At 38.0% G+C, this 28,000-nt stretch overlaps 1 protein-coding gene across 1 annotated transcript; it reads left to right on the top strand.

Moving 5' to 3' along the window:
* Positions 1–27,998, top strand: Fam162a (family with sequence similarity 162 member A). Its single transcript, XM_027936167.2, has 5 exons — positions 1–115; positions 19,432–19,554; positions 22,601–22,709; positions 25,811–25,919; positions 27,743–27,998. Exons 1-5 carry the CDS (start codon positions 82–84, stop codon positions 27,833–27,835), a joined length of 468 nt encoding a protein of 155 aa, XP_027791968.1. The 5' UTR covers positions 1–81; the 3' UTR covers positions 27,836–27,998.
* Positions 27,999–28,000: the final 2 nt, after the last annotated feature.

Here is a 28,000-nt window from a genome sequence, read left to right as displayed (position 1 = left end):
ACGCCGGCGAGGGGTGACTTTGAGCGCACCAGCGCCACCGCTGCTGCGGTAGGTGTCGTGTGGTTGGCGGAGTAGGCGGCCATGGGGAGCCTCCGCGGCCTGCGCCTGGCAGCTGGTGAGACTCAGAATGGGCTGGGGAAGAGGGAATCCTGCGGCTCAGGCCGGGGAATTGCTGGGTTTCTTGATGCACGATGGCTTGGAATTCCATCTTATTAGTGTCAGTAATGGGACAGAGCTAAGGTTGAGCAAGCTGCTGCTAAGCAGACGCTGGAGACTAACCCAGTACATTGGCACCTGGCCCTCTATTTATCCAGCTTCCACCAACATAAGGGGTTCTTGCTCCCTCCTTTCCCTTCTCTTCTGAGCACCTTAATGTATTTGGTATTCCTATAACTTGTTGCTTTCCACCTTAACCTTCCCTATCCGTTATTCTAATTGATCTTTCCTCTCCGCCTCTCTCCCCATCATCAGAAGAGTTTATTCTTGCTATCAGACCACCTGAGCCTGGAGTTTCCCACGGTTTAAGTGTCTGAATGGAAAAGGGGTTTAAGATCCCACAGAATAATAGTAAATGTTTTTTTTTTTTTAACATTTATTTTTTTAGTTGTAGGTGGACACAATACCTTTATTTTATTTTTTTTAAAGTGGTGCTGAGGATCAAACCCACCCCCCACCCCCCTTACATGCCAGGCGAGTGCTTTTCCTCTTAGCCACAACCCCAGGCCCAGTAAATGTTTTCTTAAAAGGGAGGCGCGGGGCTGGAGATACAGCTCAGTTGGTAGGGTGCTTGCCTCATGCACAAGGCCTTGGATTCAATTCCCAGCACCCCCCCCCCCCCCAAAAAAAAGGAGGAGTACATGACTTTTAAGCAGTCTCACAACTAAGTGCTTTGAATTTCTTGGATGAAAGTTTTATGTAAATGTAGAACTTGCAGTTCGTTTTCTCGGTAGACATTTGTGTGGTGGGTATTTTGAAGTTAGGAACTGAGAACTTAATTCCTCTTCTTGGGGAAACCAGCAGAGCCTTGGCATTACTGTAGGGCTGAGAAATCGGTGTTGGCATCTTCACTCCTGTAGGTGCCAGGACAGTTTTCTTGCTCACCTTTATGAACTTTGATGAGATATAATGAACGTTTGCTTTTGTTCCATGGTACAAGATTATTTAAAAGTTGTTCATTTTTGGGGGGGAGGGGTACCAGGGATTGAACTCAGGGACACTAGACCACTGAGCCACATCCCTAGGCCTTTTTGTATTTTATTAGAGACAGAGTCTCACTGAGTTGCTCAGCGCCTCGCTAAATTGCAGAGGCTGGCTTTGAAATCGCAATCCTCCTGCTTCAGTCTCCAGAGCCGATGGTCACACCCACGACTAAAAGTTGTTCAATTTTTAAAGGAAGAATAACCCCAAAGTTGGCTAATGAAAGAATGCAAATATACATTGTTATGTAAATGAAACAGTGACCAAAAAAAAGAAAGAAAAGAAATTGTTCTGGGTTGAGAGGCCTTGTATCTCCAGCACATCCAACCAATACTGAATGTGTAAGTTTCCCAAGCTTAATATGTAGCCTGCATCTCCATGATGCTCTAGTATAATAATCAAAAAGGTAATGCTTTACATGGCTTATCTTGTGTTTCAATGAAGAATAGAATGGAAAATATGTTGCACCTGGAGATTATCACTTCCTATAATGCAAACACTCCCTTTGCTAAAAAAGAAAAGTCCAAATACTGGTATTGATTTCATTAGTTTGATTTAATTCACCTAAAATCTTTTGTGTATATTCTATTAAATATTGTGAAGCTTTTTAGCAGGACAAGGGAAAGAATCAATGCTTTGTTAAAAATAAATAAATAAAGCAGCCTGTGTGAAAGTGTTTTTGATTAGTTGGAATTCAGATTGATTTTACTTCGTGTCTTGAGATTATTATACTAGAGCATCATGGAACTTCCAAAGCCTCTCTTCAGGCATATGATGCTTTAGAACTTTACTATTGGGAACTTAACTAAGACAGTTCCTTCAGCCATCAAAGAATTATTTATTTTACTTCAGATAGAAAAACTTGAATAACACCTAGGAGGGGTTATGTGAGCAGTTCTTTATAAATGGTCTGTGTATATATGATATTTTTGTGAGCATTATCATGAGATCTGCTTTATTTTGCCTATTTTATAGCTAAATGCTTAACATACATTATTTTATTTGGTTAATTTCGTGCAGCAGCCCTCTCTGGTAAGTCTTATTAGCCCCTCACCTTTTTGTAAATGAAACAGTTCAGAGGGTTAAGTGACTTGTCCATGATCACTTTGCAAAAAAAAAAACTACAGTGCTGAAGGCAGTGCCCTCTCTTCTGAAATTTGTGCTCTTTGCCATGGCCAATTGGGTCTCATTAATGTGAAATGGAAGAGTCATATAATGCAGATTTATTTGTGAAATGGAAATACACATTCATGTGCAAATGGCTCTTCAAGAAAGAAGATTGATGATAAGCAACCATAACCAAAGGAGTAGCAGATCAAATAGAAACATAATTGAAGCACACTTGACTTATCCACAATACTATCTGGAATAAGCTACTCTTGTCTATGACCATAGTACCCTGAACACCAGATTTTGTCAGGAATAAGGTCCTCTAGGTGAATAAAATTTCAAATAACTAAAACAATCATTGAAACCACGGACCTTTACATTAATTATTTCCATTAGAAATTTTTGCTGGTCTCCTTTAGCAAACAATACAGACTTTTATGAGTTTGAATTTGTTAATTGTTTTGTATATGTAGAGATAGGTCAGGTTAACTTGCCGTGCTCTGGACACCTATGAAGATGAGAGGTCTTGTGAACATCTGAAATTTTATTCAAGTTTTATGATTATATGCCTGTTTTTGAGAAAAAGGGTCCAAAGCTTGCATTGATTACTCATGAAAACTATGAGTGTGAATGAATAGGAATTAAATGGCACCTGACCCACACTGCTGTGGATTCCTTGAGGTTAACTGGGTCTATTCTGTTCTTCCTAAATCCTCAGGTCATATTAGTGAAAAATTCATAGTACTGGCCATACATAATATTTTGATGAGAAACACTAGGAAATATCTTGGAATAAGTAGATATAAAGTGAGTTTCATACTTCTTTTCCCTTGAGAGTAGAATGAAGTAGATGCAGCTTTAAGGATATTATCTCTTCTGTAGGGTGATTATTAGATCAGAATATTGGAATGGCCTTACCAGAATGTTCCTTCACACATTCAGAAAATTTTGTTACCTCAAACTCCACTGACTTGTCAGACTTTAAAATGAATTTATTACGATCATTTTTACTCCCAATGCAGTGGATTGTGGGTTGTGTTCTTGTGAGTTGAACCCACGTCTCAGAGCATTTACAGTCAAAAGATATCTTATGTAGTCCAGTTCCCTAATTTTTACACATTTGGTAATTAAAGACCCAAGAAAGGAATTCACTTGCTAAGAGTCACACACAGGCACAAAGCTGTGACATAACCAGTGTTCCCTAGCTCCCATTCTGATTTTATTTCCACCGTATTCTGCTCCTTCATTGCTTTTTTTGTTTGTTCTTGCTAACCAACCCTAAATGAGAATATGCCTATTGTAGCCACTCCCATGTTTGGCTTTGCTTATCACATCCCTCAGGTCTTACCAATAGGTTTTTATTGAGCACACACTGTGTGCCCTGTTATATTGTGAAAGTACTTGACATGAATAGACTGCTCCTTTTCCTAGGGCTAGCTTATTGCCATGAGCAAACCAATCTACACAATGCACACAGACAACCTATACAAAATAATATATACTAACTTCTGGAAAGTGCTGCTGTGGTGTCTTGGGGCCAGTTCCTGCCAACGTTGTGCATATCTTTTCCCATTTTTTAATTTTAGAATTGAAGTGTTACATTGGTAGCTTGAAATCTGCTATGGTGAAGGTTACTGGCAACATTATAGAACAGGATTTCTCACCAGCCTTTCCCAAGAGCCAGTATACAACTGGCTTCAGGAATACAGAGAAAAGAAAAGATTTGTAAGGGTAGGTTTGTAAATTGAAGGCTTCCTTCATTTGACATTTGTCATTGGAGGAGGTGGGAGTAACATGAGCAAAGATAGAGGCAATAATGAATCTGGACAGGTTCTTAGGAAGAAAGTAAGGAGAAAGAATTACCTTGGATTTTGATCAGGAGGTAATAGGTCTTTATGAGGAGTTTGAATTTGTTTGATTTGAATAAAAAAAAAGTCTTCAAGCTGAAGTCATCAAAGAAACATCTTTGGAAAATTATCAAGACACCTGCATACAAGATAAATTGTTGTGACCTGGAACAGTATAACTGTAATCCATGTATGAAGTGATGGTGGAAATGCTAAAAAGGGATTGTATGTAGAAAACGTCTTGAAGAAACAAAAGTTTGGAGGCTTTGAATAATGTAAGGTAGAACTTAAAAGACAAGCATTTGAGTATAGAAGTGTTACCCCACTGTCAGAAATAAGGAAGTTGGGGAAGTAATCAAGAATAACTTAAAAGATTTATGTTTATTTGGCAGAGAAGATGTGTTGTTTTGGTGTAGGTGGCTTTGAATTGTAGGTGATGATGGGATCCCTTTGTCAAAGACCGGAGGAGATAGGACAGAAAAATATGGGAACCATTGGTGTAGAGCTGATTATTAAAATAGAATGGAAGAGAGGCTGGGCCTGGGGCTGGGGCTCAGCAGTAGAGTGCTCGCCTAGCACATGTGAGGCGCTGGGTTCAATCCTCAGCACCACATAAAAATAAATAAATAAAATATTGTGTCCAACTACATCTACAACTAAAAAAAATATTTAAAATACAAATAGAATGGAGGAGTCCCTCTACAGTAGCACGCAATCGTGGTAAGGACTGAATCTTGGAGACCTGTCATAGTTTAATAGAAAGTGACAAAGAAATCATTAAAGAAGATAGACCATAGAAATAGGATATGAAGTAAAAGAAGGTGATGTGTAACATAAGAAAGGGTTGAATCCTCATAGAAGAATGAGATCAGTACAGTCAAATGGCCATGAAGATGGGAAGAGTATAGTAAAATGGGCTCCCTGTGAGTCTAAAACACATAGTCATGTGGTGAGAACAGGATCGCTAGTGTTTGAGCAATTTTCGTGAAGCTATTGATGGGGAGAAACCTTGTAATGAAATGAAGCGTGGGTGGTAAAGTGAAGGTAAAAAATACCTATTGTTGATTAAATCACTTGAGCTATGAAAGGAATTTTAGTATTTTATTTATAAGATGTTGACAACAGGTGAATGTTTTGTCCAAGATAGTGGAACCTCAGTGTTATTATGACATGCAACAGAAATACCTGATATCTACTGGTAGAAGTATAACTTGGTTTCACCTTTCTGGAAAGCAGTTTGTTTTTTATATAGCCTAATCTTTAATCCTGGCAAGATTTTATTCTAAGAAAACAGATAATTAGGAATGTCATCAAAGATTAATGTAGAAGAGCCAGGTATAGTAGCAGGCTGCAGTCTCAACTCCTTGGGAGACTGAGGCAGGAGGATCACTTGAACCCAGGAGTTGGAGATCAGTCTGGATAATGGAGCAAGACCCCCATCTCAAAAACAAAGCAAAATTTAGAAAACTGGTCATTGAAGCCGGGTACAATGGCACACACCTATAATCCCTGAAGTTTGGGAGGCTGAGGCAATTAAAGGGAGAACTTTGATTGCAAGTTCAAAGCCAGCCTCAGCAATGGCGAGGTACTAAGCAACTCAGTGAGACCCTGTCTTTAAGTAAAGTACAAAATTGGGCTAGGGATGTGGCTCAGTGGTTGAGTGCCCCTGAGTTCAACCCCTGGTACCAAAAAAAGAGAGAACTAGCCATTGAAACGTTCGTGAAAATTGAGAACAATTCTAGCTGTAGGGCAAATTAAATTCAGGTTATATCTGTGTGTTGGATATTACACAGCTCTCAGAAGTTTGTTTTAATATATGGGAATAGTATTTGTGACTTAAGTAAGATATAGTATTTTCTGATGAAAAATGTACATTATGTGTGATAATAGGAAAAAAAGTCTGGAAATAAATACACCAAGTTATTATTTCTGGGTAATGTGATTATAAGTGCTTTCAGACTTTTTTTGTACCTCTTTTTAGCTTCCAAATTTTCCATAATTAGCAAATATTTTATGAGGGTTTTTGTTGCTGGTTTTTGTTTTATTTTGTTTTTATTTAAGATGGGGTGATGACCTTTGGCAAGTAAAAGGCAGAGTATAATAAGGAACTAGAGGTTGTGATGGTTTGGTTCAGGGTCACTCAGGAGAGCCATCACAGGGCTCGCTCATTCACAATGAAGGAAGATTGGTGTTTTTCCCAGTTTACAGGGAAAGATGAGAAATCAGATGGAGGTAGAGTGTATATGTCACACAGCTGGGATCAACAACTATGCCTGGAGAGTTTCAAATAGCCATTTTCAAAAGGGCTAGAATATTGATGAGAGGAGAAAAGATCATCAAGGAATAGGTCCTTGACCAGTAACTACCACAGTAGAATTGTTAAGTTCCCCCAAGCTTGAAAACTATCTAGGTAACAAAGGTTTATTTATAAATCTTTGTTTTTAAATCCCGTGGTTTTCTTTTTTTCCTTATAGAAACAATGTTACAAATGGTAATAAGGGAGTTCCAATCACCCCCACAAAAACTGAGTCACTCTGTTTTCCTCCTATTATTTTTCTCATTTTCTCTCTTACAGCTATCCTGTCTCCTTTATATTACCCAGTCAAACTACAGGATTGTGACACCACCTAGTTTCCATATCCACATTATCCTCTTCTGCTCCCTTTAACCAATTCTTCCCTCCCCCCCCCCCCCCAGGCCTGCCCTGTGTTCTGTGCCAAGATTTGTCTTCCTAAAACACCACTTTTTATAATTCCAGCAGCTCTGGAGACTGAGGCAGGAAGATCATGAGTTCAAAGCCAGCCTCGGCAGCTCAGCAAGACCCTGTCTCTAAATAAAACATAAAGGACTGGGGATGTGGCTTAGTGGTTAAGTGCCCTGGGTTCAATCCCTGTTACCCCAGACAAAAAAACTAATACCACATTTTCCCCTCATTTCTCAGTTCAAACTGCACTGCCTATTTGGCAAAACTCTTTGAGGTGTGTGTGACAGATAAAAGGACTCTTACTGTGGGAAAGCATGGATGGTCACAACATCCACAGCCAGAATAAGTAGGGCCAGTGTCATCTCAGTAGATTTGGAGTCCCAGAACATCAGCATGAAACTTATTGCAGGGAAGGTTGAGAAAAAAGATGGAGGTAGAGTGTATGTGTCACACAACTGGGTAGCCTGGCAGACAGATCCAGAAGTCAGTGTCACACAGCAGAACACCGCAGTCAGTGTTTGAAACCAGAAAAGTGTCCATCCATTCTCAGATTTGCAAACATGAGATTTCAATCCATTCAGGTCTGATCAAAAAAAAAAAAAAAAAAAAAAAACTCAGACCAAGTTAATGTTTGAGGGTTTTTTTTTTTTCATCTTGGGTACACACACACATATAAAATGTATCTATACAAATATATGTATGTTTAGTTGTAGATGGACACAATATTTATTTATTTTTTGTGTGGTGCTGAGGATCAAACCCAGTGCCTCACATGTACCAGGCAAGTGCTCCACCACTGAGCTACAGCCCCAGCTCCTTTTTTGTGAGAGATAATTTTTTTTTTAATATTTATTTTTTAGTTTTCAGCAGACACAACATCTTTCTCTGTATGTGGTGCTGAGGATCGAACCTGGGCCTCACGCACGCCAGGCGAGCGCGCTATCGCTTGAGCCACATCCCCAGTACCCCCCCAGCTCCTTTTTTGTTTTTGTTGTTGGTGGGTTGGGTTGGGTTGGGTTTGGTTTTGGTTTTTGTTTTTGTGGTCAACCTTTTTAGTTTGCTTTATGTGGGACCAAATCAGTGTTTTTTTATTCTACGTGAGTTCTGGTGGGCATGAAAGCTTCACCTTCCATAAACTACATTAATCATTTCTTCTAGTAGGTCTATTAAGCAGTTTTATCATAATTACAAAGTTACAGTATTGATTAGTGTATGCATGGGAACTTGGATGTCCCCAGAGTAAGAATACATTTGGCTTTTTTCTTCTGAGAGTTAAAATTGACTGTGATTCACAAAACACATTTTCCAAGTTTCTTCCTCACATTTGCCCTTTCCTATGACAGCAAACATACTGGTCATATTCTATTTCAGTTTTTAAAGGATTAAATAGGCATTTGTGGGCTAATTGGAGAAATTCCTGAGTTTTTACATTGATTAAAAACTCTTTGCATGGGACATGGGAATGGAATTGTTGCCCCAGAAATAATTTCTTCCAGCCAAGGTCATGGTAGTGTGGAACATTATAAAAAGGGAGTGAAGTGGCTGAACAGTCTCATATCTCTGTGATAGGATCTGCTGTGTGGGCTATGGTCATTCTTTGTGGGATAATCAGACACATGTTCACCCATGAGGGCAGGCAGGCTGTAGATGAGGGACATAAACAGAATCTCTTTTTTCCAAAGGGGATGAGAAGGTAAGACAACTGTAGGACAGTTCACTGCTTGTCACCAAGTACTGGGTAGTGTGTTAGAGAGTGCATGCTCTGTAAAATCTGAAAACTGGGCATATTTTAATGCATTCCACAGGAACTCCAAACTTCCAGAATAATGGATTACATATGAATGTGTAGAAGTTAGAATTCAGGTAGAGCTGCTTTTTCTTCCATAAATTAACTATTAAAAAGAGGGATTTTTGAATCCATCCAGAGACAAAGGTATCAAGCTTTGCAGATGTACTCTGGTCATTAATATAGCCTGTGTTCAGCAGGGACTACAAATGGTTGTATTATAGAGGAGCTTTTTTCAAACATGGCAGCACATTAGAATTATTGGGGAATCTTGAAAATATGCCCAAGGTGGAATTTAAATGTGCTCCCAGAAGTTGAATTTAATTGGTCTATGTTGTGCCTGTGCACTGAGCTTTATTTTATTTTTTAAGATACTCTGGAGATTCCAATATGCAAAGTTTGAACTTTACTTTTCAAGAGCAGTGCTTTTCAAACTTTAGGATCTGGAGAGCTTATGAAAACAGATTTCTACTCCCCAGTCTCAGAAAGTATGAAGGTTTGGCGTGAGCCAGAGAATCTGCATTTCTGTGAAGCTCCTAGCTAAGGCTGAGTAGCACTATTCTAGAATATGTGGCATTGGTCTGGCACATAGTAAGTACTCAACAACTGTTGAATGAATAAGGGTGTCCATTTCCATACCAAAATTTAATATTCATGAGTCACCTGGCTAGCTCATAAAAAATGAAGATACAGATTGTATAGGTCTGGGTAGGAAGTGAGGGTCTGCATTTCCAACAAGCTGCCAGGTGATGCCAGCTACACGTGAGGATATCAAGGGGCCTTAGAATGTGACAAAATGTATGCCATCATTTTCCCACCTCATTTCACCAAGGTACACTAGTCAGATGACCCTCACCTGTACACTCTTGGTCTACCTGGAGTTGTTCCCTTTTCCTACTGTGCCCCACCCCATTCTTTTCCTCTCCCATTTCAGGAGTATATGGGAGTGCAAGTGAGAATAATATTTTTTGTAGAGATAACATCAAATTCTAAATTTTTAAAATATATGTTAAAAAGAGATATCATTAGTAACCAAGTACCTATGATTTCAATTTCCAGAAAAGCTGCAGAGATAGTACAGAGTTCTGTAAACCCCTATCCAATTTCTGCGATGTTAAATTGTATATAACCATGGTACATTTGTCAAAATTAAGAAAGTAAACATTAGTTCATTACTATTAACTAAAGTACTAACTTTATTCAGATCTCATCAGTTATATCAGTGATGTCCATATATTCTTTCAGGATCCAATCCAAGATACTATATTGCAGATAGTTGTTATGTAAGAAAATTTATCCCCTCTCCCCATTTATTCATCTTGTTACTTATATTACTATGGACTCATACTTTTTATGTGGGTTTATAGTCTCTTATAACATTATTTTCTCAAATTATTCTAGTTTAGGTTCTTTTAGATCAGTTTCTGTGTCCCTTCACATGCTTCTATCCTTTTGTTTTTTGAATACTTCCTTACGTTCTGGTACTAAAAGATGCTGTAGGCTCTTATATTTTCTCTGTCCTGGTGTAGATCAGCCATTTCTCTCTAAGGAGCCCTGATTCAATTTGCTAGGAAGTAGGTATTTAGAAACTAAGTTCTGCTGACTGGACAGTAGCATTGCTATTAAAGTGTTACGGATTCCAGGCCCTTCCAGTCAGTAGAGCTAGGAAATATGTATTCCCCAACATCCTGGTTGTTGTTTTAAATTTTTATATGTTAAGGATCTTTGTAATGTATAGTTTTGACAAATTTTTTTAAAAATAAATACTGCCGAACTTCATAGCAACATGTTACTTGCAGCTAATCTTGACAGTAGGTTAAGCAAAACTAAATCTGATAATCTTCCAAAGTTCCCTTTTTTTCTCCAGCATTTACTGAACCTTCATTTATCCTCACTGATTCTCAAAAGATTTGTCATGTCCCATGTTGCATTATTGTTCTCCAGGAGTATCTTAAAATAGTCTGGGTGGGGAGCATTCTCACTCCTGTCCACTGCCCATTCTGAGGCTGGAATGGATTTTTGTAGAAAGAAGGGAACTACCAGGAAAGAAGGCAATACTTGAGCCAGCCTCATCCCAGTTAGCCATATACAGCCAGGAGCTAGCAATAATATTTGTAAGGCACTGGTTTTCTAATTGTAAGTCCCCACACAAGCAAAATCAGCATCACCTGGGACAGTGTAAGAACCATACCTCTTCCGTCCATACCTATTAAATCAGAAACTGGCAGAGTGGTCCAGTAATCTTTTTGTTGTTGTTTGTTTATTTTTATGTGGTGCTGAGGATTGAACCCAGTGCCTTTCACAACTAGGCAAGCATTCTACCACTGAACCACAACCCCAGCCCAGTCCAGTAATCTTTATTACAAGTTCTCCAGATGATTCTTATACATATACTAAGGTTTGAGAACCTCTACCCTTAAGATTAGCCAGCCATTGCTAATCATAGCCTTAGAGAGCTATGAATTTTTAACTTGACTTCCTGCTAGGTCCCTGGGGACACAGAACTGGTCAGTCAGAGACAAGCTGCAAGAACAGCCAGAAGGTTAAAGGACTATTTTTCTTTGGGTTCCTATGTTTTTAATTGTGATCTACCAGAGGATGGAAAATTCTGTCTTGGATGTTTGGGGCAATATGTTCTATCTCAAAGAGATAGAAAAGGTCTTGATGATACTAGAGCTTGTTTATACTTTCATTTTGTTATAAAATAAAAACCAAGATCACAAGTACTTCATGACTGTTTTTAATGATAAATTTTTAACATTATTCTTAAATTGGTCATATGTCTGATTATAATTAGATCGTATTTGCATATATTTTAATCACATTTTTATTTTAGGGAGGTAAAAGTTATTGGCATGCAGTAAGAGAAAGTTGGGAGATATCTTCTGATCTAGGTAAACCTCTCATGTCTTCAAGTTTCTGCTTGCCACTTTTACCCACATACTTCTGACCTCAGATTCTAATTCTCTTCCTATTATTTGCTCTTTTCCACTCTCCTCTTTGTGGTCCCTAAAATCACTTTAGGGGCCTTTGCACTTACTGTTCTTTCTGCTTAAAATATTCTTCCACCAAATAGTTGCATAACTAGCTCCCTCACTTCCTTCAAAAGTGACACTCTCAAAGAGAACTTCCCTGGCTCCCCTAACTAAAATTTCACATGTGTCCATCCCCTTTCTAGACATACAAACACTTCAAACCCACCTTCTTCCCCACCCCCAGCACTCAGAATCTGACATAATGTAATTTTTTCCCCAGTAGAATCTAAGTCCTACTGGCTCAGGTTTTTATCGCTTGTTTTTATTTACTTATTTGCTTATTTATTTATTTAGGGAGGGGTACTGAGGATTGAATCCAGGGGAATTTTACCACTGCTCCATCCCCACTCCTTTTTATTTTTTATTTTGAGACAGGGTCTCTTGCTAAGTTGCTTAGAGCCTTGCTAAGTTGCTGAGGCTGGCCTTGAATTTGTGATGCTCCTGCCTCCATCTACCAAGTTGCTGAGATTATAGGCATGTGCTACTGTGCCCAGTGATTTTTATTCTTTTTGTATTTTGCTTAAAGCAGTGCCTGGCATATAGTAGGTATTCAATTATTAATTTTTGAATTAATATCTCCAGTATGCATATCTTCAATATAATTGATAGTAAGTGTACGTGTTTATATGGTTTTGTTTTGTGATTTTATTTTTTACTTTATTATTATTACCCAAACTGCACTCAGTGGCAGTTTGTCTTCTCTTCTTAACAGCCTCTGTTCCATTCGATTCCCCTAAACTGCCTCTGTTCTAATTAAGAGGGATGGAAAAGGGTAACTATCTAAGGAAATAATTGTTGATTCTTTCTCTGTTTTGTATTTGGAAAGCAGAGTCCTTCTAGCATGCTGCAGGTTAACCTTGCTCCTTTCTAAGTGCCTGCCACAGAGAAGGAATGGGATAGCACAGTGTGAGACGGTGCCTTGTAGGTCACATTAAAACGGTGGTTTTCTGATGAAGATGAAAAAGTATTAGAGATGGATGTTAGAAGTGTTTAAACAATGTAAATGTATATAACACCACTGAATAGACACTGAAAGGTAGTTTAAATGATACATTTTTTGTTATGTATATTTTACCACAATTTAGGAGAGAAAGCCTAGTCGTTCTTAAAGTGTAGTCTAAAACTAATAGTAGCAGCATCCCCTAAGAACTTGTTAAAAATGTAAATTCCCAGCCAGTACAGTGGTGAACACCTGAAATTACAACTTGAGAGACTGAAGCAGGAAGATTCCAAGTCTGAAGACCGCCTTTGCAATTTAGTGATACCCTTTCTCAAAAAAGCAAAAGGGGCTGGGTGTGCAGTTCAGTGGTAGAGCGCCCCCTGGGTTCAAACCCCAGTATCTAAAGAAAAAAAAAAAGAAATGCAACTTTCCTACCTCCACCACAAGAACTGTTGATTGAGAAATTGCAAGTGACTGATATGCACTAGTTTGAGAATTACAGCATTCAATAATTTTGTCTTAATCCTGAGAGATATGAAGAACTGTTGAAGAATTTCATGGATTTTGTTTCTCATGTCCTCACAACTGCATAATTATCATTGTCAGAAATTCTGACCACCTTAGAGATAAAGTTTAAAAACTGCCCTGTAAATTCTGAAGATTACTATTTTAAGTAATGTGTTAGTGAGCTTTCCATCATTGTAATAACATACCTGAGGAAAAATATCTTGGAGGAAAGATATATCTGGGCCCACAGATTTAGAGGTTTCAGCCCATGGTTGGCTGACTCCGTGTTATAGGCCTGTGGTGAGGGAGAACATCATGGCCAAAAAGGTATGGTAGAGCAGAGCTGCTCACCTCATAGCAACTGGGAAGTAGAAGCAGGGGGAAAGGGAAGAACAGGCTGGGTGGGAACAAGATATACCTCTTTAAGACCCTCCCCCTTTGGCCTGCTTCCACCAAACTAGACCCCACCTCCTAATGGCCCGTTCGGCTAGGAACTTAACAATGGATTAATCTGTTCATGAAATTAGTGCCTGATCCAATCACTTCTCAAATGCCATACATTTGAACATTGAGGCATTAAGAGGACCAAGCCTTCAACATCTGAGACTTTGGGGTATATTTTATATACAAAAACTAGTAATTTTGAAAAATGAACTTAACCATAGAGTTCTTGATGTGTTTCAAGCATTTGGCAGATAATCCCATGTATGTTTTTCCATTAAACCTTCCACTCAGCCCTGGTGCAGTAAGTATTGCTACATTTAAAATAAGGAAGCAAGCTGAGAGCAATTATAATTTATCTACTTTCCTTATGGTGTCACTTGCTTCCCCTACATGGCACTGATGTTGTGGTTACCTGGACCCAGGCAGAGCTCTCAGGGATCACAGACCTAGAAAATGGAAATGAGGGGCTAGAGTTGTGGCTCAGTGGTAGTGTGCTCGCCTAGCACACATGAGGCACTGAGTTCAAGCCTCAGTATCACATAAATAAATAAAAAAGATATTGTCAATTTATAACTAAAAAAATGGAAATGAATAAGGTCTTTTATGGAAGAAATCAGACTATGGTTTAACTTCTAGTTTTTACACCGAGATTCTAATTTCCAGTGTGTCAGGGTAAGGACCTCTGAAAATTCCATTCCTACAAAAAAGCAAGGAAAACACTGCCAGAAATTATAAAAAAAAAAAAAAAATAAGCTGTCTCATAACTCTGAAAAATAACCAGGGGCTTGACAATCTGAGGAGCATTTATTTTTAAAAAAAGTGACTGAATCATGGTAAGAACAAGTCTTATGAAGTTTTTTGGTTTTGGGTTTTTTTTTGCAGGGGTGTGGGAGGTGAGTACCCTGGATTGAACTCAGGGGCACACAACCACTTAGCCACATCCCCAGCCCTATTTTGTATTTTATTTTGAGATAGGGTCTCACTGAGTTGCTTAGTATCTTGCTAAATTGCTGAGGCTGGCTTTGAAGTCGAAATCCTTCTGCTTCTGCCTCCTGAGCCCCTAGGATTACAGGCACGTGCCACCGTGCCAGGCTCTTGTGAAGTTTTAACTTGCCTTATCCCTGTCTCCTCTCAGCTTCACAAATCCCAATAGTTACAAATATCAGCAGTCTGGCAGACACTGAAGAAGGTAAAATGGGTTTGGAGCTCCTCAAAGCTCCAGCTCCAGAAAACGCTTAGTGTCTGATCTCCATGATGACTCCCTAAGAACCTCCACTTAAAGGACTTTTCTTTTTCACTTGACTTAGATCTTCCTGTTTGCAAACAGCTTCTCCTGAGGCTTTTATTGAAAATGGCAGCATTTACTTAGTATAACATAGGAAGGCAATAACCACTGGGTCAGAAAGGAAGCAGTTGAAAAATTTGAAAGCAAAATCTGGGGAATAGATTTCCATTTTGACATTGAAAAGATCTGACATATTTCAGGGATGGAATATGTGAATGTGCTCTAGGAAAGACCTGAGAAATCCATAAACCTTCACCTCTGACTCATATCTAGACTCTATGCAAGCAGGAATTAAAGACTAAGTTATTATTGTAAGCTGCCTTCCTATGGTTAAAAGACTTGCTTCAATGCACCTTCAAGAGTCCTTCAGCAAAGGCTAACAAACTTATTTGTAGGAGGCATTTTATTTATTTATTTATTTTTGTAGGAGACATTTTAAAGTCTCTAATTAGCTGACCACTAAGCTCAACAAGCATTTCTGTGGCCAAATACACAGCATGCAAGGGAATACTATGAACAATTATATGCCAAAAATTACATAGATAAATGGACACATGTCTAAAAAGACATAAATTACTGAAAAAAGAAATAGAACTCTATACGGAATAAAGAGATTGAATAGTTTTAAAACTTCCTGCAAAAGCAGACAGTAACAACAACAACAAAAGGCCCAAGCCCAGATCACTTCCGTGGTGAATTTTACCAATCATTTAAAGGAAAATTAGAATTAATCTTCCACAAACTCGTCAAAAAAAGGTGTGTACATAGCTCCTGTCCAGAGCGGCTCCCGACACTACAGTGATGCAGCCACGTCAATGTTTATAGCAGTTCAATTCACAATAGCTAAACTATTGTGAATTGGAACCAACCTAGATGCCCTTCAACAGATGAATGGATACAGAAAATGTGGTACATACACACAATGAAATATTACTTAGCCTCAAAGAAGAATGAAATTATGGCATTTGTCAGTAAATTGATGAACTGGAGAATATCATGCTTAGTGAAATAAGCCAAACCCAAAAAACAAAGGCCAAATGTTTTCTCTGATAAGTGGATACTGATCCAAATGGGGGTGGGAGGAAGAATGAAGGAGTTTAGGATTGTGCAGAGGGGAGGAAGGGGAGTAGAGAGGGTATGGGGATGGGATGGATGATGGAATAAGATTGACATTATTACCATATATATATATATATATATATATATATATATATATATGTATGATTACACTACCGGAGTGACACTGCACCATGTTCAGCCAGAGGAAGGAAAAATTGTGCTCCATTTGTGTACAATGTGCCAAAATGCATTCAACTGTATAACTAATTGGAACAAATTAAAAATAAAACTTTCTGGTTTTCTCTGTTTTTAATTATGATGATGGTGGTGATTAGTATTATTTGGTACTGGGGATTGAACTCAGGGGCTCTCAATTGCTGAGCCACATCTTCAGCCCTATTTTGTATTTTATTTAGAGACAGGTCTCACTGATTTGATTAGTGCCTTGCCATTGTTGAGGCTGGCTTTGAAATTGGGATCCTCCTGCCTCAGCCTCCTGAGCCGCTAGGATTACAGGTGTGCGCCACTGCACCCAGTAAATTCTGATTATTATTGATTGATTCAGTGATTCACACTGAAAGCTAATTTCTTAAAAGTATTATTTTGAGAAGAATGTTTCCTTGATTTGTTCATTATAAAGGCTTAGAAATGGTGACAAACCATGAGACTCCCTATGGGGGTCTCTAAAAACCAATTTGTACCATTTCTTCTTTAAAGGAAACAGAACCCCTTGGAGGAATGTGTGATTCCAGGTCAGGGGCAAGGGATGTTCAAAATGAGCCCAGAACATCTTGTCAGAGATGAGGAAGCTATCAGTGATCACTGAGCAATGTTCAAAAGGACTTGAGCCATTCTCATAGGGTTCCCAATGACTAAAGATTAGAACATTTGAGCATTAATATAATAATAACTGAAACAGATTGGAGTATATCACATGTGTTAAAATGCATATTCTTTAATTTCAAACAAAAGTTTGCAAGGAAACCCAATTCACTAATTAGAAAACTGGAAAATAAAGGAAAGGAATCAAGCATTAGCCGGGCATGGTGGTTCACGCCTGTAATCCCAGCAGCTTGGGAGGCTGAGACAGGAGGATCAGGAGTTCAAGCCAGCCTCAGTAAAAGTGAGGCACTAAACAACTAATTGAGACCCTGTCTTTAAATAAAACACAAAATAGGGCTGGGGATGTGGCTCAGTGTTCAAGTGCCCCTGAGTTCAATCCCCAGTACCAAAAAAAAAAAAAAAAAAAAAAAAATGAAGCATTAATCTTAACATTTTATTGGTGACTTATACCTTAGGATAATCAAATATTAATGTGAAAAAATAATACTACCATTTTGTAACTCCCTAATGAAACAGTCACCTTTCCTGGCCAAAAAAAAAAAAACAAAACAAAACCACTAGATGAAAGGTTGATGAGGAACTTTATAAAGGGTGAATCAGACTGGTAGCATCTACCCATCAATTTATTATTTTTTCTTTTTTGTACCAAGTATTGAACCCAGGGGCACTTAACCACTGAGCCAAATCCCCAGCTGTTTTTATTTTCTATTTTGGGACAGAGCCTCCCTAAGTTGCTGAGGGCCTCTCTAACTTACTGAGGCTGTCCTTGAATTTGTAATCTCCTATCTCACTCAGCCTCCCAATTCTTTACCCATCAATTTTAATATCACAAAGAGACAAAGTTGATGTACATATTTTGGGGTGTTTTGGGTTTTGTTTTTTGGTACTGGAGATTGAACCCAGGGGTACTCTACCACTGAGTTACATCCCCTCTTTTTATTTTTTATTTTGTGACATTTTGCTAAGTTCCTGAGGCTGGCCTTGAAATTGTGATCCTTCTGCCTCACCCTCCTGAGTCACTGGATTTACAGGTGTGCACCACCATGCTGGGCAGTATATACTTCTTTATTTTTTGGTAACTAGGGATTAAACCCAGGGGTCCTCAACCACTGAGCCACGTCCCCAGCCCTATTTTTATTTAGAAACAGGGTCTCGCTGAGTTGCTTAGGGCCTCACTAAGTTGCTGAGGCTGGCTTTGAACTTTCAAACCTCCTGCCTCAGGCTGCTGAGCTGCTGGGATTACAGGTGTGCCACCATGCCAGGCCAGTGTACACTTTTTTTGCAGGGGTTGGATACTAGGGATTGAACTCCAGGCACTCACCCACTGAACCACATCCCCACCTCTATTTTGTGCTTTATTTATAGACAGGGTCTCACTGAGTTACTTAGTGCCTCATTTTTTGCTGAGCCTGGCTTTAAACTCGAGATCATCCTGTCTCAGCCTGGGATTACAGGCATGCGCCACCACCCCGGCCAGTATACATTTCTTCATGTGATTTCATAGAAAGTACATAGTACTATCTATGACATCATCTAGCAAAAAAATCCTCTTGAATCTTATCTCCTTCAAAAATCTGTCTTCAAGAAATAAAGGAGTTAGAAGAAAATGGTAGCCACAACATGGTGGTGATGCATTCAGCAAAATATAAAATGAGGGAAGCTCTGTAGGATTGATGACTCTAGTTTTTCCAACAAATACATGACTCCTACCCGTCCCCCCCAAAAGAAAGTTATAAAGAGAGAACAAACCTGTAGATTTTAAAAACTCAGGAAGCATCACTCATATTCAATGTGTGCATTTAGTTAGAACAAACCAACTATTAAAAAGGGGGGGGACCTGGTGATGTAGCTCAGTGCTAGAGCGCTTGCCTAGCATGAGTGAGGCACTGGGTTCTATCCCCAGCATCACCACAATAATGATAACACCCATGAGCCCGTTTGAGAAATTGAATCTTAGTATCATTTGATCATAATATATTGGTATTAAGGAAATATTTTTTAGTTATAGTAATGGTATTCTGGATGTGATTTTAGAAAGTGGTTTTAAGATGCTTACTCAAGTGTTTATTGAATAAATAATATAATGTTTGGAATTTGCTTTATGTAATCCAATAGGGGGTAGAGAATGATTACATTTAGGTGAAAAATATTTATTGGCAGGTATTGATAATTGTTGAAACTGGGTGATGAACATGTAGAAGTTGGTAATACATTTTATATGTGCTTTGAATTTAAATTTTTCAAAAAACTACATATATTTTATAAGTTAATATAAAACTACATATTTATGTGTAAAACTGTATTTATATATGACTATACTTGATGACTTCATTTACCACTTCTAGGAGGTTGCTATTCTTTTACCTAAACAAGCTGAATGCCATAATACATGTGTTGCCACCAGAGTCATCATAACAATACACATGTGAGAATTACTTAAATAAAAATTTATAGTTGATGAAACATTTATGTTGGAGATTCTTAATTTCCTAATCAGCAAAGCATTTATAGTTTTAAACAACACCAAGCATAGCACCTTAAATAGTTATGTATCTTACATATAGTATATTAATTTTCTAAATGAGCTACTATTTTTAAACATACAACTTAGAAGCATTTCTAATCTTGAGAAAACGTCAAATTTTCTCTCTGAAAATATTTTTCTCTTTTCTAGGGAATTTTTTTAGGTTATATGAAAAAGATGCTGCCTCATCTCTAAGGTTTACCAGAAACTTTGATTTGAAGCGAGTAAATGGATTTTGCACTAAACCACAGGAAACTCCCAAAGCGCCATCCTGTAAGTTTGTATTGGTTTTGTAGTTAATCAATAGGTATCTCTCAAAGAGTTGGACAACTCTTCAAAAGAACCTAAAAGAGATGTAGTCTTAGAGGGTCCTACATCATGCCCAAACTTGTAGTTTAAGCTTCCCGTATTGTATATGTTCACAGGCACAATAATTTCTACATTTGCCATTTTCTTCTTTCTTGCTTCAAGGGCTGGAACTGGAGCTTTAGTAGTACAGATGTATCAAAGTAAATAATAGTTTAGAAATTATCTTTTAAGGAATCCCAAAAATAAAGCCAAATCAAGAAATTACATTTTGGATATAGCAGAATCAAGACTAAGGTTTGGGTATTAACTGTAGCCACATACATTCCACATCCCTAACTCAAATCCTTGTCACTGTCACTACTATATAATATAAAAACTGATATTTATCTACTGCTGCTTCATGGAAGTCCAGAACTTACTGCATGGAAATGAACCATCCTTAAAGAATATTTGTTAAGTACTTAAAAATGTTTTTATCCTTTGACCTTGTTACTTCCAGGATCTGTCCTAAGGAATAATCAGTATATTGTGGGAAAAGCTTGGAGTATAAAGACATTACTATATATATATATATATATATATATATATATATATATATATATATATACACACACACACACACATGGAAAATTAGAAGTAAATCTAAATGTCAAATAAATAAAATAGCTATAAAATGATAATAAAATTAGGAGATTTAAATTTTTCTTTTTAAACATATATACTTTCTGAATTGTCTATCGGGTATATATCACTTCCAAAATTTAATAATTATAAAGAAAATTGTGTCAAGTGCTGGAAAAAATAAAAGATAATACTACAGCAGCACTATTTCTGTACTTCCAGACCTCTTTTCTTGCCTTTGGTTCTTTCTGTACTTTTTTCCTGGTAACTTTTCTATTCCTTTTATTGTGGACTTCTGATTAGGTAGGTGAAAGGTGCAGCATAAACGAAAGTATGGTGATAGGCATGAGGTGTAGCCATCAAGGGGATGGACCTGCAAGAGCAATGTAAGTAGTAGATGAAAGATGGGATGAGACTCTAGTCTCCAGCATATCTGTGCTTCCCTCATAGTCTTTAGTTTGGTACTTTTTCTGTTCATCTGCCTCTTTGGCACTTCCCTCTGCTTCCTTTTTCCTCTGTCCCTTTTCTTGGGTCATGGTCTAAGGCTGAGTCCTTGGTCCTCTGCTCTTTACCACCTTCACTGGCCACCCTTTGCACAAATGTTTTTCTCTACTCCTGTCTTATTAATGAAACATACTCAGATGGCATAAATTTCCTTCATACGTAACAAATCTAAATAGTTTTTATGGGGCTTGAGATAAAGCTCAGAGGTAGAACCCTGGCCTAGCCTATGTGGAGGCCCTGGATTTAATCCCCAGCACCATAAAAATAAAATAAGATAAAAAACAGTAATTGTTCTATACTCAAAGGACGGACTTAAAATCAGCATACTATAGTGACGTAGCTGCACCAATGTTTATAGCAGCTGAATATAGTTCCACAATAGCTAAACTGTGGAACCCACCTAGATGCCCATCAATAGATGAATGGATAAAGAAACTGTGGTACAAATACACAATGGAATACTGAGCATTAAAAGAGAATAAAATTATGGTATTCACAGGTAAATAGACGGAGTTGGAGAACATTATGCTAAGCAAAGTAAGCCAACCCCAAAAAACCAAGGTGGAATGTTTCCTTTGATAGTGGATACTGATCTATGATGGTGGGGGACATGGGAAGAATGGAGGAACTTTGGACTGGGCAAAGGGGAGGGCAGAGAGGAGTTACGAGGAGAGGAAAGAGGGTGGAATGAAATGGACATCGTTACCCTAGGTACATGTATGATTACACGAATGGTGCATCCCTACAGCATGTACAACCAGAGAATTGAAATGTTGCACTCCATTTGTGTATGATGAATTGAAATGTATTCTGATGTCATGTTCAACTAAGTAGAACAAATACAAAATTTTTTAAAAAACAGTAATTGTGTTTTTTCATTTCCTGTTGTTTCTTTCTTAGTCTTTTGACTAACAATACTACTATTTTCTTAGTCCTCCAAATTTGAGGGTTTTTGGGATTCCTTCTTTGTCTTAATCAGTCTCCAGATAATTTCAGTCATCCTTAGACTGACCTTTCTTCCCATGGTTACAACACTGACAGAACATTATAACCTCATCCTTATATTACAGATCCTGTTTTGACTTTTTACCCCCTTTCTTTCTTCCATCCATTATGTAGATTAAAATATTAATCTTTTCCTTGCTTCAAAATATAGTTTCCAAGCCAGGAGTGGTGGCACCACTTATAGTGCCAGTTTTTCAGGAGGATCTCTGGACCCTAGGAGTTCAGTACCAGCCTGGTCAACATAGTGAGACCCCATCTCAAACAAAACATAGTTCCCAAACTAGGTGTAAATTCCTTAGTTTGATGGTCAAGGTGTTTTATAACCTGATCTTACCTTATAGATTCATTCTGCTGGATTCAGAAAAGTTCCTTACTGTTCCCTTCTTAGTTCATCCTTACCTTCATATTTTTGTTCATGGTGTTCTTTTACTTTTCAGTAGTTAGTGTTTGTATGGAGAAATACTGCTTTTATTTTACCTCAATCCTCAGGGCATTTTGGAATCTCATTTGAAAAACAAAGCATCCTTAGCTGGGCATGTGGTGCACACCTATAATCACATGGACTCAGAAGGTTGAGGTAGGAGGATCACAAATTCAAGGCCATGCTGAGTGACTTAGCTCCTGGGTCAAAAATGAAGTGTTGGGGTTAGTGGTAGAAGGCCTCTGGGTTCAATCCCCAGTACCACAAAAAAAAAAAAAAAAGAGTTAAAGAAAAACAAAGCTTTCTAAGAAATTTCATTCTAACAAAGCTCTAATTAGCTTGAAATTTCTCAGTGTTTCTATTTAGTGAATAGCAAAAAAGCACAAATAGCATTTTTTCTCTTGCTAAATTTGGGAGTTATAATCTGAAGTAAAATTTCTTGTCTTGTTTTTCTCACAGACACTTCCAGCCACAGAGTGCCATTACACAAACCAACAAATTGGGAGAGGAAGATCCTGATATGGTCAGGTCGCTTCAAAAAGGAAGAGGAAATCCCAGAGACTATCTCGTGAGTGCTGAACTCAGTGTTGTAATCAGCTTGTGTTTCTCACTGATCTGTTTTCAGGGAAAACTTCTGAGTCCCGACTGTTTAAAATCTTTCAACCAAATTCAGAAATATTTTCACTTTGCTAATTGGTTTTTGGAAAATATCTAGAACAAAAACAGTGCTGGAAACCTGGTGCAGTGACACACGCCTGCTGAGGCAGGAGGGTCTCAAGTTTGAAGCCAGCCTCAGCAAAAATGAGGCATTAAGCAACTCAGTGAGACCCTGTCTCTAAATAAAATACAAAAATAGACCCTGTCTCTAAATAAAATTAAAAAAATGTGGCTCAGTGTTCAAGTTCTCCTGAGTTCAATCCCTAGTACCAAAAAAAAAAAAAAGTGCTAGAAAACTTATGTCTGTCAGATATTCCAAAGTAAGCTGATATTTAGCTTCATCTTCTAGTTACAGGAATGTGACTAAACAATAATGTTTACTTTTTTAAGTTTTTATATTTAATCTTGGTAAATCATGTTGATATCAGTGACAGTAACTATATATTCTACAAAATCCACTCAAGAGTTAGGCATAGAAGAGTTTCAGTGTAATACATTCTTTTTCTGAGAGGAAAAAAGAGTCCCCGCTGTCACTAACTTCCTTAAACATAGATTTGGCTATAATCCAGGACTTTTTCACTTCGTAGATAATGGAGCACAGGGTCCTCCAACCCAGGGTTTCTCAAACTTAGCACTGTTAACATTTTAGGATGGAATATTCCACTATAGGGCCTGACTTGTGTGTTGGAGGATATTTAACAGCACCCCTGGCTTTTACCCTTTAGAAGCCAGCATCACTCCCTTAGCAGTGAAAAAAAAATCTCTAGATATTGCCAAATATCCCTTGGGTGTCAGAATCAATACCACTTGGCAGCGGTGTTCCCAAACACCCTGACTGGTAGGCATCTTAGCCAGAAGGGGTTCTGAGAAGTACGTGCGTGCTCCTCTCTGGGCACCATCCTACTCAGAGACAGACTTCACACAAAGTTCCTGCAAGTTCTTTCAAGTAGTAAACTCTTCTGAGGCCTTCTTGTTTTCGTGATTGAAAAAGAACTGGGTTCATTGAGGAACTATTTTCCAGAAAGATAGTATTTATTTTCTCTTACAAAAGAATTTTAAATTTTTAAAATTTTTTACTTATTTATTTGAAATACAGTCTCACTGTATTGTCCAGACTGGTCTTGAACACCTGGGCTCAGGTGATCTTCCCATCTCAGCCTCCCAAGTAGCTGGGACTATAGGCTTGTGTCCCCTGCACCTAGCAGTAGAGCCCTTCTGCTCTGTCAGTCAGATTAGCACGTTATTTTCACTAGGGTTGTTTCAGCAGAAAAACCCTTGTCTGTGTTAGTTTAAGTGATAGTGTACTCTCCTGGAAAATAAGAGCACCCTAGAAATAACAGTGACATCATCAAGTTCTTGTCTGTGCTCTGATTTCTTTCTGAATATTCTAGCTGCTACACATTTTTCTAACTGATGGTGTATAGGCTTTGCTATGGAACACCTTCCCCAGCCTGCCCTTTAGTTGGTTCCAGGATCACCTCAGGTCTGAAATATTGTCTGTGAGTCACCCCAAAAGACTTTTTCCTGAACTCAGGCAACCATTTATCCTTGAGCTGGTAGTTCTGAACAGGTACTGCCTAACCTTATTGCTTCCTATGGGATGAATAACAATATCATGGCCTTATTTAAATGTATTTTATTTTTTTTTAAATGTTCCTTTACATGTAAAATATATCACTGTACATGAGGATCACAGCACTTCAGCGGGACATACGAATTAACATAAAATACAGCCAAAATGGGTAGTAGTGTGATCTCAGATGCTCTTGAGTAATTCACTGTCTTTAGAAGTTGTTCTTGGTTTCTACCACTGCAGGCCCAGTTTTGGTACCTAGCGAACTCCTTCCACATTGCTGCCTTGTAGTTCCCAGCTCATATCATATTTAAGGGTCCTCCTCCTATCCACCTGCAACATTCCAAGCCCTGTGCCTCCTTCCGAGCATTTTTTAAAAACCATTTCCCCATCTGATTTTTCAAAATAATTGTGTTAAAGATGTGGGGGAGGAAAAGCTAAAAAGCACTCCAATTCCATCATCGAAAGATGATTACTTCCCTGTGTATACTTTGGAGGAGACCAGAAATTCTTTATCTCGGGCCCCCTTATGACTCCACATGCTGTGTGCCTTGAGATTCTACAGGCATCCAGGCAATAGAACCACTGTCTACCTACAAAATAACCAAGATAGAGTGGCTTTCTCTTTAGACTCTTCCATGTTATGCCCCTTGGCTTTCATCCAAGATGATGATCCAACCCCCAACTTTCTATTGGGGCACATGGGTGTACACTCAAGAGGACAGATTAGAAGAGCTACTATACTCCAGGCACTTGCCAAAGCAAACTTTCACTCAGTTTTAACAAATCATTAGTTAAAAGATAAACATTAAGGGACTGTCACTTAAAGGATCTTTCTACAGGCTCATATATTCTCAAATCTATTCCTAGTTCAAGACAGAGCAAAAAGACAGATTATATAGAGCACATTGTTTGACTTTCTCATATTGGTTTTTCTTTCCGAATTGTACTTTGTGTTGGAAGCTCATAGCAGTATCTATTACCAAGGCATTCTTCAATCACTATATCACATATTTTCTTAAGAACCCAAAGGAGAATCAGCTAATGGTTTCATGTTTAGTGTTGGCTGCTGGAAACCTGAGAGCCAAAATTGGGGCTCACCTTAGCAAAAGTAGTTTAATGTGCCTTGCTGGTTTGGGGGGTTGGGTTTTTTTTTTTATTTTTATTTTTGTTTGCTTTGTTCCTGGCTCTTTCTTTATTATTGTCTTCTTACTTATTTTGAATTAAATTTTTGTTATCTTGCTGTTAAACACATAAATGAGTTATGAAAATGGCCCATCCTCCCAAAGAATCTATGAGATCTCCAGTTCCTACCTCCTTTTTTAAACGTTTATAGACACTTTACTTCTGAACTATGGTACACAGAACTTGATATTTTGCTGCAACTTCACAAATAGAAAAGTTACTAACATTGTCTCTTGATCACATTGTATTATTAGGTTTGAGATGCTTGATGCTGCAAAGAACAAGATTCGGGTAAAGGTTAGCTATATAATGATCGCCTTGACAGTGGCAGGATGCATCCTGATGATTATCGAGGGCAAGAAGGTGAGACTGGGTTCCCCTGTGTCTGAATTCTCTTCACAAAGAACCAGGAGGAAAGCAGGGATTGACCCTTGTGTTTACTGACCAAGAAGAGGCTATTTTCTACACAAGAAATGATAGGAAACAAAAGACAAAGTGGGACAAACATGAGCTATTGTGTCAGAATAAATAGCAAGGCCTAATTTTGGCATGATGAAGAAATATTAGTTTTGTGTAAAAAAGTGTTATCATAGTTGTCATAAATAACATAAATAACATGAAACAAGAAATAGGACAGTGGCATTTTAAAGCACTTTGCATATTTATAAAGCACTGTCAGTACTTGGACTTATTTATCCTCACTATAACTGCCTTAATCATGATGAACATCTTATCATGATTCTTTATTTGAGGCTCAGCCAAATGTAGCCATGTTTAAGGACCACTGCTTCTAAATAGCACATAGGAATGAAAATCTAGAAATCTTTTTTTCAATAGATTATAATTAACAGCTATTGCTAATTGAATTCTTACTGCGTTCCAGATACTTGGCTATTATTGTCTCATTTGAACCTCACAGCAGCACTGTAAGATAGGTACTCATTTATAGATGAGGAAACTAGCCTGGAAAGCTTAAGTAACTTACCCAAGGCTACACAACTCCCTTATAACAGAGCTGCCTAATGGAAGTAGAGTAAAATTTTTCCCATTTATTGAGTGCTTACCATGTAGAAGGGTAAACTTTTAAGCTCATTTACTCACCATAATAATCCTCAGAACCTGAGATATAGTTTTCTTATTACTGTTTTTTAATAAAGGAAGAAATTGAAACTTAGAGATGCTCAATAATTTTCCCAAACTCAAAGTATCAAAGCAAAAATTTAGATCCAGATTTGCATGTTACCAAACCTCCTAGTATTTTATCTTATTAGTTATTTTTATATTCAGTAGTGCTGGTCAAAACTATCTTTTAATGTCTGGTACTATGTGTTACAGCTTCCATGTTGGAAGAGATGTCTTATAACTATTAACAGATACTAAAAAGATTCTTCTACACACCCATTGTTAACTATTTCCTTATCCTCAGTGACTTCAGAGTAAAAGGAAATGAACTTTTGGCTCTCTTTAGAGTCTTGCAGTTAAATGAAAACACTGCCCATTTTAAGCTGACCTCACAGGTGCACAAAGGGGCAAGAGTGCTGACCTAGGCCAAGTTCTCTTGAAAACACTGATGCTGTACCACTTCAGTTTTCCCTGTCTCCATCTTTGACCTCTCATGCATAGTTCTCAGATTGAAACCTTCAGAAGCTTCTGAAGAGGACATGTGGGTTTTCAGAATTCTCAGAAAAGTGCACTGCTTTTGTATATTTGTTTAAACTTGCTGAGTTTGTTTACTGCAGAAGCAAATATTTGGGATTTCTTTTCGCACCATCCAAGCCATATGTGCATGAGTTCCTCTCGTGTTCTATACCATACTAATCTGTTTATGTAAGTAAGCTCCAGTAAGGAGCTAGAAGAGTTGGGAAGGAGAAATGTAGCAACAAAGAAAAGTAAAAGGAGAAAAAATGGAAATTGAGAACGTACTTAATATCAACGAGAAGTGGAGAGGAAGGGAAGAAAAAGGGAAAAACAAGGGAATGAAAAATGTAAGGAAAAGAAGCTGCAAATCTATAGAAAGAGGCCAGAAAGGGAGAGGTATACACTAATCTTGTGCTTAGATAGGCTACTGTAGTCTGGAGCATCACAGGATATAGAACACGTGTGGAGGACCCTGCTGTCCTCACTGTAAGATAATGACATTCTCTTCAAATTGACATAATCGCCTGTTCAAATTTACTTCATTTTAGGCTGCCAAAAGAAATGAGTCTTTAACAAGCTTGAACTTAGAAAAGAAAGCTCGTCTCAGAGAGGAAGCAGCCATGAAGGCTAAAACAGAGTAGCAGAGAAGCATCCGTCCTGGCTGGATTTTGAAAATCCAGGAATAATGTTGCAGCAAGCCTGTATTTAAAAGGATATGGTGAGGCTCCACTTCATCACTATATGTTTTGCACAGACTCTTTCCCTATTTTCTGCTATAGATATACAAATAAATTTTCTTAAAGACT

This window comes from Marmota flaviventris, chromosome 8, assembly GCF_047511675.1.
Source record: "Marmota flaviventris isolate mMarFla1 chromosome 8, mMarFla1.hap1, whole genome shotgun sequence".
NCBI classification, from domain to species: domain Eukaryota; kingdom Metazoa; phylum Chordata; class Mammalia; order Rodentia; family Sciuridae; genus Marmota; species Marmota flaviventris.
The sequence above is the reverse complement of the archived record's forward strand: the minus strand, read 5'-3'. Positions and strand labels throughout refer to the sequence as shown.

Excerpts from the sequence above, each read along its gene's own strand:
- Fam162a (XM_027936167.2), top strand. The coding sequence starts at position 82 with ATGGGGAGCCTCCGCGGCCTGCGCCTGGCAGCTG. Across the intron at positions 22,710-25,810 it reads GAAATCCCAGAGACTATCTC|GTTTGAGATGCTTGATGCTG; the intron begins GTGAGTGCTGAA and ends TTGTATTATTAG. Across the intron at positions 25,920-27,742 it reads TGATTATCGAGGGCAAGAAG|GCTGCCAAAAGAAATGAGTC; the intron begins GTGAGACTGGGT and ends ACTTCATTTTAG.